The 11,339-nt window shown below is 46.8% G+C and overlaps 1 protein-coding gene across 1 annotated transcript in view; it reads right to left on the reverse strand.

Moving 5' to 3' along the window:
• Positions 1 to 9,035: 9,035 nt before the first annotated feature.
• Positions 9,036 to 11,339, reverse strand: part of ACBD3 (acyl-CoA binding domain containing 3) — a gene marked incomplete at its 5' end in the record, with an annotated part of 10,587 nt that continues 8,283 nt past the window's right edge. Inside the window, 2 exons of the mRNA XM_009072627.1 lie at positions 9,036 to 9,733; positions 10,590 to 10,874. Of these exons, the coding sequence (XP_009070875.1) occupies positions 9,522 to 9,733; positions 10,590 to 10,874 (497 nt within the window). The remainder of the gene's footprint in view (positions 9,734 to 10,589; positions 10,875 to 11,339) is intronic.

An 11,339-nucleotide genomic window follows, 5' to 3' on the forward strand; every position in this document is an offset into this window, starting at 1 on the left:
TAGTCTATTTGAGGCTGTCTGGGGCCCCGCTCAGCCTGGGCTGGGCATCTCTCCTGACTATATTTCCTGACTCCCCACGTGCAGGAAGCAGTTTTGAGGGATGTTGCGGAAATTCTTTGTCTCCACTTCCTATTTCTTTTCCTGTTCTCCTCCCTCATACAGGCACATGTGCTGCCTGCTCAGAGAGCCTTGTGCTTACTTGTTCTGGCCCAGGCTGTCTGGGGCCCCGCTCAGCCTGGGCTGGGCATCTCTCCTGACTATATTTCCTGACTCCCCACGTGCAGGAAGCAGTTTTGAGGGATGTTGCGGAAATTCTTTGTCTCCACTTCCTATTTCTTTTCCTGTTCTCCTCCCTCATACAGGCACATGTGCTGCCTGCTCAGAGAGCCTTGTGCTTACTTGTTCTGGCCCATGGCTGGTTATTTGTGCTTTATAAAAGATGGGAAGGGCTGTTTTTTAATCACTGATGTTAGCCTGGGTGATGCCCCATGTGGTCAGGTACAGCCAGGCACTGGTGTGGCTGTCCATGGTGGAGCACTGTGGCTTTTGGCCAGGCTGCTCCATCCTTCCTGGAGACCAGGATGGCTCTTGCTCTGCAAAAGGTCCTCCTTTTCAGGTGATGGGAGAGCAGAGTGGGTTTCAGTGCAGACTGAGGGCACTCCTTCTTCCTCTCGTCCTGGCTAAATGGCTTTATTCCCACAAATAACAGGATGTGGCATGCTGTGAGCACTGCCAAAAATCCTGGTGTTTTCTGATAGCATTGACAGCAGCTATTCCTGGGCACTTGTGTGCTCAGAGTAGGAAAGGCCTGGAACTAAGCTGCTTGTAAGGAAGCAATTTGTGTGCTACATGGAATGCACCTGTGCAAGAAGGAGCCCAGTGGCCATGTTTGAAGTTTGATTTTGTGGCTTATAATCCATCAGTTACCACACTGTGGTAGGAAAGATGCTGATGTTGCTGGGGTGAGGGCCAGCCCAACTCCTTTGCTGCCAGTGCCTCTTTGAGCACTGTGAAGGCACCTGAAGTTGCATGGCAAAAGAGATGGGATGACCCCATGGCAAAGGGGTCTCACTGTGGCTTGGCAAACCCTGGGTAAGCTCTGCTCCATGTCTCATCACCCCCATCAGTGTCACGGAGATGCTGATGTCCCCAGGGATTGCTCGGCTTAGTATGATTTTGGAGCCTCAGAGTCTTCAGTCAGATTATTTTCTTTTTAATCATTTGGCTAATACCTACAGCCTAGACAGTTCTCTGGTTTAGGTCAGGAATTTGGGAGACTCTTTCTGCAAGCTAAAAGGAACCCATGGGCAGATGAGCACTGAGCATCTGCCTTTGCCAAGGATCTTTCCCATTTGTATGATCTACATACTGCACCAGGGAAAAAAGAGAGGTATTATAGGGAAATCAGGGTGGATAAACTTTGCAACACCAGGAGTGGACACAGGCAATTTGGTAACTTCTCTCACCTGCAGCTTCCCACAGACTCTGTGGGACTCTCATCCCTCCTGCTGTGCATCCCAGAAGCATTCACCTGCTGTGGCAGAGCATCAGACCAAGGCAGAGATGACCAGTGCTTACCTGCGGCCTCCAAACAATTCCCATCCAGAGTCCAAAACATAATTTCCAAATCCTAATTCTTTAACTATAGCCCCATCTAATGGCATGATCCCTGCTGCTACAATGCTAGTGTCTGGGGGGATGTGAATCCTCCTCCAGAGCTGGAGGTTCCTCACTGGCGTAGCATGCCAGCAGTGCTGCTGGGCCATACCCAGCCTGCCAAATGCTCCTGACTGGGGACACAGCAGCAGCTGCCACCTCACTTGGGGGCACCACCAGTTCTGGCTGTGTTCCAGGCCGCTTCTTGCAGCACCAGTATGGGGTTGCCCTCCACTCCTTTTTACTGGTGTAAAAAAGCAGCAATGGGTTCAGCTGCTTTGACGAGGTGTGCTGGACTCTGAGTTCTGCTGCCCAGGCTCAGCCATGCCAGGTTGGAGAGTCCAGAGCCAGCACAAGCAGCTGTTGGGAGCAGCAGAATTTGTGCCAGAAGGCTCCTCCAAAGTCCTTCTGTGTGACCAGGCTGGCATCTGGCACATCTTCTGATGTGCCTCCATTGTAGAGCAATGCAGAGACAAGGATGTCACCAGTGTTCCCACACAGGCTGTTGGGAAGGCATGTGGTGCCCAGCCTGGTGGGCAGTGTGTGCTCCTGTGTGCATGTAAGCAGCACTGTGATCAATGGAAAACATTTATGGGAAAGCCCTGGGATTCCTTGCCTGGAGGGTCCCCTGCACACATGCAGGAGCATGTATGTGTGTCAGCAGTAGCCCAGTGGGACACACTGGCTGAGCCACATGTCCTGGCTGCTGCTGGAATCCCAGGCTCAGCTGGCTCCCAGCCCTTTCCAACAAGCAAAATGGGGAAAATTTCCAGAAAAACCACAGGGCAGACCGGAGGATATAGAGCTGATACAGCTACCTGCTCCCCCAGGGCTGCCTAGTTCTGGGCTGAACCCCTGTAGCCATGTGGAACTATGCACTAATGTCCTGATGGCAACAGAAAGTTCACCTGATGGTGCTTTAATTGAATTTAAATTATATCTATGGTGAAGGTATGAAAAACCATGAGGAATTAGGGCACTGGGGCTTGTTGTGCAATGGCAGCTCAGTTCAGCTGCTGCCTGGAAGAGAGGGAGGGTCCTGCATCTGCTTTGCACCTGAAGCATCCTTCTTCCCACTTCTGCAGGCAGGGATACAGGCAGTGGTGGCACAGCTGCTGGATATGGGGTGCATTTGCACATATCTTTAAATGGTGGTGGTGGCTGAAACCCAACCCCCAGAGCCAGATGTGGCTGATCTTGTCATCCAGAGCCAAACTGTGGTGTTGAGATGATCTAAAGCAGGCTGGAAAGCCCAGATGCTCCACTGTGTACACCCAGGGCAGAGAGAGGTGGGCAGGCAGAAGGTGTCCTGCTGCCCTCTGTGATGCTGTGGGGATGCTTTAGTCATGCTATCCACGTGTCTCAAGGGGTACACTGGCACAGTGCATGCATCCACAGCCCGGTGTCTGTTATCTGGCCTGCATGGGTAAGTTTGTTAGAGTCCTTGTACTGCTGTGTGGAGATGGAAAATAAAGACGCCCAAAGGGGGGCATTTGTGGGGTGTAGCTATCTGGGGCAGGGGGGTAGTTTCTGTGCTGGGGTGCTGGAGGTGCTCCCTGTGCTCTGCTGTGCCAGGGCAAAGCCCAGCCCCAGGCTTGGGGCAGCTGAGCTGGGGACAGCTGAGCTTGGCAATGGGCACAGCTGGAAATGCATGAAAGCATTTCCTGTCTTGTTCTTCCCATCAGCAGGCCTGCACGAAGTCACTTCCCCATGAGTATGGAGAAATCCAAGGCTTAGTAACCTTTTTTTTCTTTCAGACATTAAAAACCTCTGTTCTCTGCAAGTCAGAACCAAATTCTGCTGCTTGCTCTGCACTCGCTCTGTGATCTCATTTGACTGTCCTGACGCAGGCTGCAAATAACTTCCTGATGTTTTACAGCATGTGCCAGAGATCAGAGCCTGAGAGATGGGATTTGAGACTGTTGAAACCCTCCAATGCAAAATATGGCTGCCCTGCAAAGCACAGAAAGAACTTTTGTGGCTTATATGAGGAAGGAGACCCCTTCTTCTTTCCCAGCATGGACCTGCTCTTCGGCTCTGAGCACCCCCAGAGCGCAAACCAACACACAAAGGCTGGTTTACTTCATCTGATATAAAAGCCTGGTGATGAGGAGGAACAGGGCTCCTCTCCCATAATGCTGAGGTGTCCTTGTTTCGATGAGGAGGTCGCTTCTCAGTGCCCCTTGCCAGGGGCAGCAGGTGTAGTGAGCTGCATAGTCTCAGCCCCATGCCTTAGAGGCTGGGCTCGCAGAAAACAGCATGAACAGGGGCTTTTCTCAGTGTGATGCTGAAACAGGCATTAAATATCAGTTTCTGCCAATGTGAATTTTAGTTTGTGGTAATTTCAAGAGTTAGTTTCCCCTGGCAAGGCAGTGCATAAGGTCCATCCAGGCAGGTCTAGAAAGCACACCTGGGTCATAGCTGACTGTGTGTTGCAGGAAGGTTTTGAAGGCCACGGCTACACCAATTTCATGAGCAGTCACAGCCAGAGGGGCCTGTGCCCAGCCCTAGAGCAGCAGAGGGGTTTGCTGAGATCCCCATGGCTGCATGGGCGGTGCTGTGTGTACTGCAGAGGCTGTTCCCACATGCCCTGAACACTGTCCCATGCATCCTGAGCCATAGCTTGATGGCTGGACAGGCATTTTACTAATGAAATGGTGGCAGAAAGCCAAGGATTTGTTCTGCTGGGTGAGCAGTGACAGCTCTTCTTGCACACAATTCATCAAGAGTGCAAGGGGAGAGCCCACGTTTGAGCTACCCTGGACAGATGAGATGCCAGTAAACCCAATCACACTTCCCCAGCACATCCCTGCCATGGTGGGGACACAGCCATGGTGGGAGAGGAGCTGCAAGCTGGCCTGGATGGGTGGCACAGAAGCTCAAACACCTCTGGGGAAGGGGAGCAGGGAACAGGCAAGGCCAAGGGAATCAGTTTTTCCCATTCAGACCAGCTACTCCATTGGGGGAGCACAGCTGAGAGGTATTTTCACTCAAATGTGCTGCAAGGGGTAACACCAAACCTCCTAGGCCCAGCACAGACCAGCCACTAGGTCAAGTGAGAGCAGCTGCTCCCTTAACACAAAAATGTAGGAAACCTTAAGTGTGACACTGAGGAAAACACTAGAAAAGTGGATGCTGAAATCCTGGATTACTCCTCCAAATCAGTTAGGCATACCAGTGTTAGCCCTCTGATTAAAAGGAGCAGGTTTCTTGCCCACTGGCTTCATGATGGAGATGGTACAAGATGAAAATAATGGGGGCCAGGAGGAGAACTTGCTATAGAGAACCAGTATCGCCTTGTTTTTCCTCATTCCTTGCAAGTTCCTTATTTTTAGGATACCAGATGATAACTTTGCATAAGCAGTATCTATATTGCATTGCTGTATCTATGTCAGTACCAATCCAAAAAGAAGTATTTTACTTCTTTAAGACAGTCTGACATTGTTTCAATGAAACACCTTTGAAAGGCCTTTGATGTCCAGCTGGCAGGTCTCAGATGAGCAATATTTGGGAAAGACTCGGGATGGCATTTCATGCTTTGCTTAATCTTCCAGTACATGGTGCTGGGTGCAACTGTGGTGTGAGTTTATAAGCATTATTTTTTTAAGCAATGGACCCAAAAGAACATAGCTAACCTCTGAAACCTGCCCTATGAAACCAGCTGTTAGTGCAAGCACTGCTGGCACCCCTGAGGCCAAGACAAGTACATTGCTGTTGCAGAGAATGGGACCAACATTAGCACAGGGACTTGCACATCTCTCTGATAAATCTCTTTCCACCAGCACACGGTAAAGCAGAGACACAGCCCCCAAAGTTCTCCCTTTTGTACACTGCCTCCCTGCACAGTGAACAGCAGTGAAGGCACAGGCAGGCTGGCTGGGGAAACTGAAAGCTCCTGCCACTGAGCTTGGTCTGCAAATGAACTACTAACAGCAGGAGCTGGGCTTAATGATATGAACTGGCTTGAGGGGAGGTGGAATGGGGGAGACCAGAGCAGAAATAGCTAAGGAGTAGCAACTTGCAAGAGAGGAACTGTAATTTTCATATATCCTGGAGGTACATGCATGTTGTCTGGGTTCTTGCTCTAGCTGGCACCTTTGAGCAGTGCCATGTGTTCAGAAGGTGCTGGCCCCATCCCTGTAGCGTGAGGATGAGGCAGCCAAACATGGTCGAGCAGCTCAGGGAAGGGCAGGAGTGACAGGACCTGAACCCAGGGTACAGGAACATAGCTCAGGGTGGGGCGGATTAGAGGTCTCAGATGGGCTTTTTCCAGCTTCCCCTGCACTTTTTACTGGAAATGCAGTGTGGCAGAGGAAAGGAAAGGATGGGGATTGCAAGATCTGGTGCTAAAAAGAAGAGAGCATCAAGCTGTCAGAAAGCAGCCTCCACTCTGCTCTTTCTGATTAGTAAGGCTAACAACTGCCCTGAGCTCTCAGTCTGGAGCATGGCTGGCACTTGGCTGAAGGTTGGCTACTTTTCTTCTTTGTACTTCAACAGGTCTGTGCAGCCTACTCTTACACTTCCTACGGCAACAGCATAAAATAGGAAGTTAAATGGCTCAGCTAACCCTCCTTAGACTTCCTTTGATGGCAGATGCCTGATTTTGATGACACTTGCCCATTACAGGTACCTCAAAGGCTGGACCCAGCTGCTCTGAATCAGTGTTTAATCTGCAACTTACAAAGTAGAAGGCAGAAAGTGCTAAAAGCCAAGGGGTGGGAGGACAGCAAAGAGGACAGGCAAGGATAATTTCGCAGAGCAGGCAAGTGGCTTAATTAGCAAGCTGTTTCAATTACACTGCATATCCTTCTGCAGCAGCAGAGTCAAGGAAGACCATGCCTTGATGTCTTCCATGCCACTGCCTCGAAGAAGCTGCAAAAGTAACATCCATGTTGATGGTGCTTTTGAGAACACAATTTCTAGCAAGGGTTTGTCCCTCAGATTATTTAGCTTTTCTCAGAGGACCAGTGTATTTGGAACCAAGCTTTGTCAACCTGTTTAAGTCACATCATCTAGAGTTACTGCCAGAGACTCAGTTCATTTCAGAAAGTGTTTACAATTACTCTCTCGTGGAACAGAGCTGCCTTGAGTGAGCTGTGAGGAGCAAAGCACTTCACTTTGAATTGGAGAAAGGGGAATTTATACATGCATGAGACAGGTAAAGTAGGCCCAACTGTGATAGGCTTGCTCCTGTAATTACTTTGGTTTTCAATGCACTTGCACATTTAATGTGAAATTAGCTTGTAGCATACCCAGACTATGGTACATTGAACTTCTCAGCATCTGGCTTCTCACAGCACAGACTTGTTTTGTTCTCTCTTAAGAGACTTCTCCCCAGGTGAAACCTGGGAGCACCAGTTCAAGAGGCTCCTGTCTATGGGAGCAGATGGGGCCACAGACTAAACCAGTGCACAAGTTACTCGCAGTCTCAGCTCCCAGATAAGCTACTTACTAGCAGCAGGTAAGCAGTAAAGGGTGATTTTGGCCAACAGAAACCTCAGCATAACTTGCCTTCCTTCTTGTTCAGTCTAAACCATGCATGGTCGTGCCTGTCTCTTGCCCTTTGTGCCAAGGGCTTCTTGGGACAATGCAGAAAGCCCTTACTGTCCCCAGTGGGGCTGTGTTCACTAGGCCTCAGGGGGAAAGGCAGGCACTTTTCTCCTTGGCAAAAGAGACCTTAGAGGTTTTAGCTGCCCACATCCAACCCCTTCTGCTACCCATTCAAAGACCAAAGCCATGATTCTGTTTAAGCTGGCCTCTTCCAATATTGACAGGTGACCATATCCAGCGACACTTCTCGTGCAGTCTTTGGCCTGAGTGACTCAGCTGCTAAGACCACAGTATTAGCAATGGTACTGAGCACCTTTAAAAATGAGAGGGAAGGTGAAAGCTTATCTTAGCTCAATAGCCATACACAGCAATGCCAAGGTTTGCAAATTAATAAAAAGCCAACAGCATTACAGATAAATGTATTTTAATTAGGATTAAATACTATCTCAAGGTATCTTGAAATCGCACTTGTATTGTACTAATCAACAGCCAGAGGCAATAAAAAAAGTTTGAAAACGTAAACGTTCCAACATCCAACACATGATAGTAAGTGCTGCCATTTAAAGCGAAAAACACTGCTCCCAAGAACAGATACTCTTAGAGGAAAAAGTTGTAACATCTTTGTATGGACAAAAAAAACGTGAATTGAAGACCAGAAGAAATATATTAGTGCCTGCCGTTTTAAAAGGGTTTTTTTGTTTGTTTTTTTTTTTTCTTTTTTCTTTTTTACATTAAATACAGTTTTCTTTAAAAGCAAGGTACTTTCTAAATTCATGGTATATACTGTATGTACACAAAAGCAGAACACTGTACAGTGTTTTTGGATAAAGCAGCACTAACTAGCTCTAAGCTGGTATGGTGTTGCTGAACCAAAAGCAAGATGGCAAGTTAAGCACTCTAGGAGAAGTATCTCCATGGTTGGAAAAGTAAAGCATCATGTATGTACAAACTGATTATTCAAACAAATCCCACAAACTCAACACCAGTTGCCGTGAAACAGCATATGCTGCAGCTAATCAATGGAAGTCTTCCTGCAAGAGCTGATCTGAGACCCCAAGTAACCATTTCCTCTCAGTAACAAAGTGCATTACCCTCAGTAACAGTGCAGAGAGCACTTGCACAAGTCATTATTGCAAGACATCACCCTTGGGACCTGAGGAGGGCAGATCCTTACTGCAGCCTACAGCCAAGTAGCCACTGCATTTTTTCACCATACAAAATAGAAAGTGCCCCAACCAAACCATATGAAATTGAGATTAAAGCTATGTTGTCAAGTATCTGTTGTTAAGTATGTGCACTCTGCCTTTCTGCCTACAGTTACAAATTAAAGCAGAAAGCCTGCACCCCAGTATCACCAGTTCGGATTAAAAGGGAGTGGCAGTGATTTCCATAATCACTGCAACATAACTCCTGCACTTTATCGAAGTGACCTACTGCTGTTCAGATGCACAACATGTTTATTCAGGTTTTAGAAAAACAAACCAGAATGAGGCGCAGAAAACTGGTTCAAGTTTGTAGGCTTTTTCTTTTTTTAAGTCTATCCCATTAAAAACCCATCAAACTCAGAAATTGTGCCCTGGTTCAAAGTCAATTGCCTCAAAAAATGACTTTTTTTATTCTAGGGTTAGCATTGGGACAGAGAGATCAAAGTTCTTCTTGTTACATATACTTTCAATCACCATTCAGTTTCCATCTTCAGAAGATGTTATTTGCTGTACTTTCAGGATGCTGCTCATCCTTGTCTTAGACACTACACTGGTTTAAGGAACTGAATGTTTCTTCTTCTTTGATGAGGACAGAAGCGAGACAACTTGTTTCTAAACTGCATCAACTGAAAGTTTCAAGTTTTAATGGTGTAAAAAAAATCCGACATTCAATTACAGTTAAGAGAAACTTGCTACACAGCAAACTGCATCCAAATCTACCAGTTATAGGTGGGACCTTTAAATTAACCGTTAACAAGTTATTCAAAGCATCCAGGCCTAGAAACATCAGATCACCCAACCAGTGAGCCAGCAACTCCCTCCCCCTTTTTCATGAGGCTTTAACAAATGTGACCTTAGCACTGGAGCCAATGACTTTCATCGGTTAACTCCAATCCCCAAAAGGGTTAGGGAGATCCTGTGTTAAGCTCAATGCAATATGCATTAGTGTCATGGAGCAGGAAGATCCCAGTGTCTACTTGTTACAAGTTCACACAAACCATACAGATACAGACAGGATAAAGCACAGACTCAAAAGGATCCATTATGCTTGAAGAAAATTTCAAATAAAATGACATCATCTGCACAGCCCAGCCTCAGACACACACACCTTTATCTAGTATAATAAACTCTGTAGTAGACTGTTTTTGACCTCCATAGAGAGTAGGAGTTGTCAAACTTAAGAAGATAAACTCCTCTCCCTGGGTACTGGTGGCTGCCAGCATACACTTCTTCGTGACAGTCTCGTCTGTACACAGGCACTATTTCATCTAGCTGAGGCTTGCTGGCATTCTTTTTGGCTTTTTCTTCACTGCTAGTATTTTCTGCAAGGGAAAAGAAGAAAGGGTGTCAGTTAACATGGTTAGATGCTTTACCAGAGAAAGTCAGACTGATCTCAGTGGACAAGGCACTCTTTGTTAGTTTAGAGATCAGATGGGTCGAAGGGATTCATACCACGGCTGTGGCTAAAGCATTCAGAAGCAGGAGGAACAGTAAGCATGCTCACTTCATCATGGTTTTTACAGTCTGACATTAAAACTCACCCCAGCCATCTCCCCAGCACAGCTGTGTCAGACTGTAGAGACGCCAAACTCTAGTTTTCAATAAGACACTGACTGCCACTGATCTGACTGCTTACTACTACGGATTACTTTGTAGTAATATGCCAAAAGCCACTGCTTCCTATGGCAGGGCAGCTTCTTCTAAGCAAATCACATGCTCTTTGCAGAAGATCTTTTCTGATGGTATGCTAGACTCCCACACAGGCAAAGGCTGCGACCTGTGTCCCAGCCACTACCAGGAATTGCTCTTTGAAGCTGTTTTGCTGAGGACCCAAGGAAACTTCCTCCCTAGAAAAATCTCACGAACCACAGGGCAGGATTTTTCTCAAAGTTTTGAATGTGTAAATCTACAGTGTTCTACTATGGCACAGGTTTCAGTCTAGCTTACTGAATAGCTGACTTACAAAAATGATTTCCCCAGCCCCAACTGCTTTAACCTATCTGATATCAAAAGAGGTGACTGAAGTTATTTTCAGAACTGCACTTCCTATTCAAAATTGAAAACATGATTCCAGCTAAATGGAAGCTGGTGGAACTAGGAGATTACACAAGACAATCAGTCAGGGTTTTCCCTCACACCAAACTCTGCAGGACAGTTCAGATAAGTAAGGAGGCTTACCTTCCTCTTCCTCCTCATCATCACTGGACTCGCTGACATGCACACTGACTGCAGTATTAGGGGAGTCTGTCCATTCAAAATACACCCCAAAACCAATGTCATAATTGTCTGTAGCAAACTCCCAAAAGAGATAAGACCCCTCTTCATGAGTTGGTACTCTAACTGTAACCACTTCTCCTCGGCCCACTGTGATCACAGAGTCTGCATCCTGACGGATTTTTTCCTTGAAGTCTTTTATCTGAGGTCGTGTCCACATCGATGGGGCAGCTATCACTGGAACAGAATCTGGAGAGAGGGGCCGAAATGCTCCAGTTAGGCTTTACTTCAGTTATTTATGCTGCATACTTAAGTGTGCCTTAAGGGCACTTGAAGACCACAAGCATTAGAGTTGCTTCCAAGCAATGTTGGTTTTTTTTAACTGAAAAAACATCTTTTCAGAGTTGAAACTTGCATGGAACGCTGTGCAAATTTAGTTAGTCATAACACTATTAAGTGCCACCAGTTCATCCATCCTCCACATTTAAACCAACACTGCCCATGCAGAAAAGAATCAGAAGGCTTTACACAGCATAGAACCCTTCACTGAAGGGATCTTTAATCAGTTTTGACACAACTTCAAATAAGATTGAACACATTTCTGCACACAACAGCTTTCTGTTAGAACTGTTATACTTCTTTTCCTTCAAGTTAAGAGTGAAAGGAGAGTCTGGATCCCATAAGTTTTGCTGAAATGCTTTTGCTGCTTCCTCT

The sequence above is a fragment of the Acanthisitta chloris genome, unplaced genomic scaffold (assembly GCF_000695815.1).
Source record: "Acanthisitta chloris isolate BGI_N310 unplaced genomic scaffold, ASM69581v1 scaffold14454, whole genome shotgun sequence".
NCBI lineage: Eukaryota > Metazoa > Chordata > Aves > Passeriformes > Acanthisittidae > Acanthisitta > Acanthisitta chloris.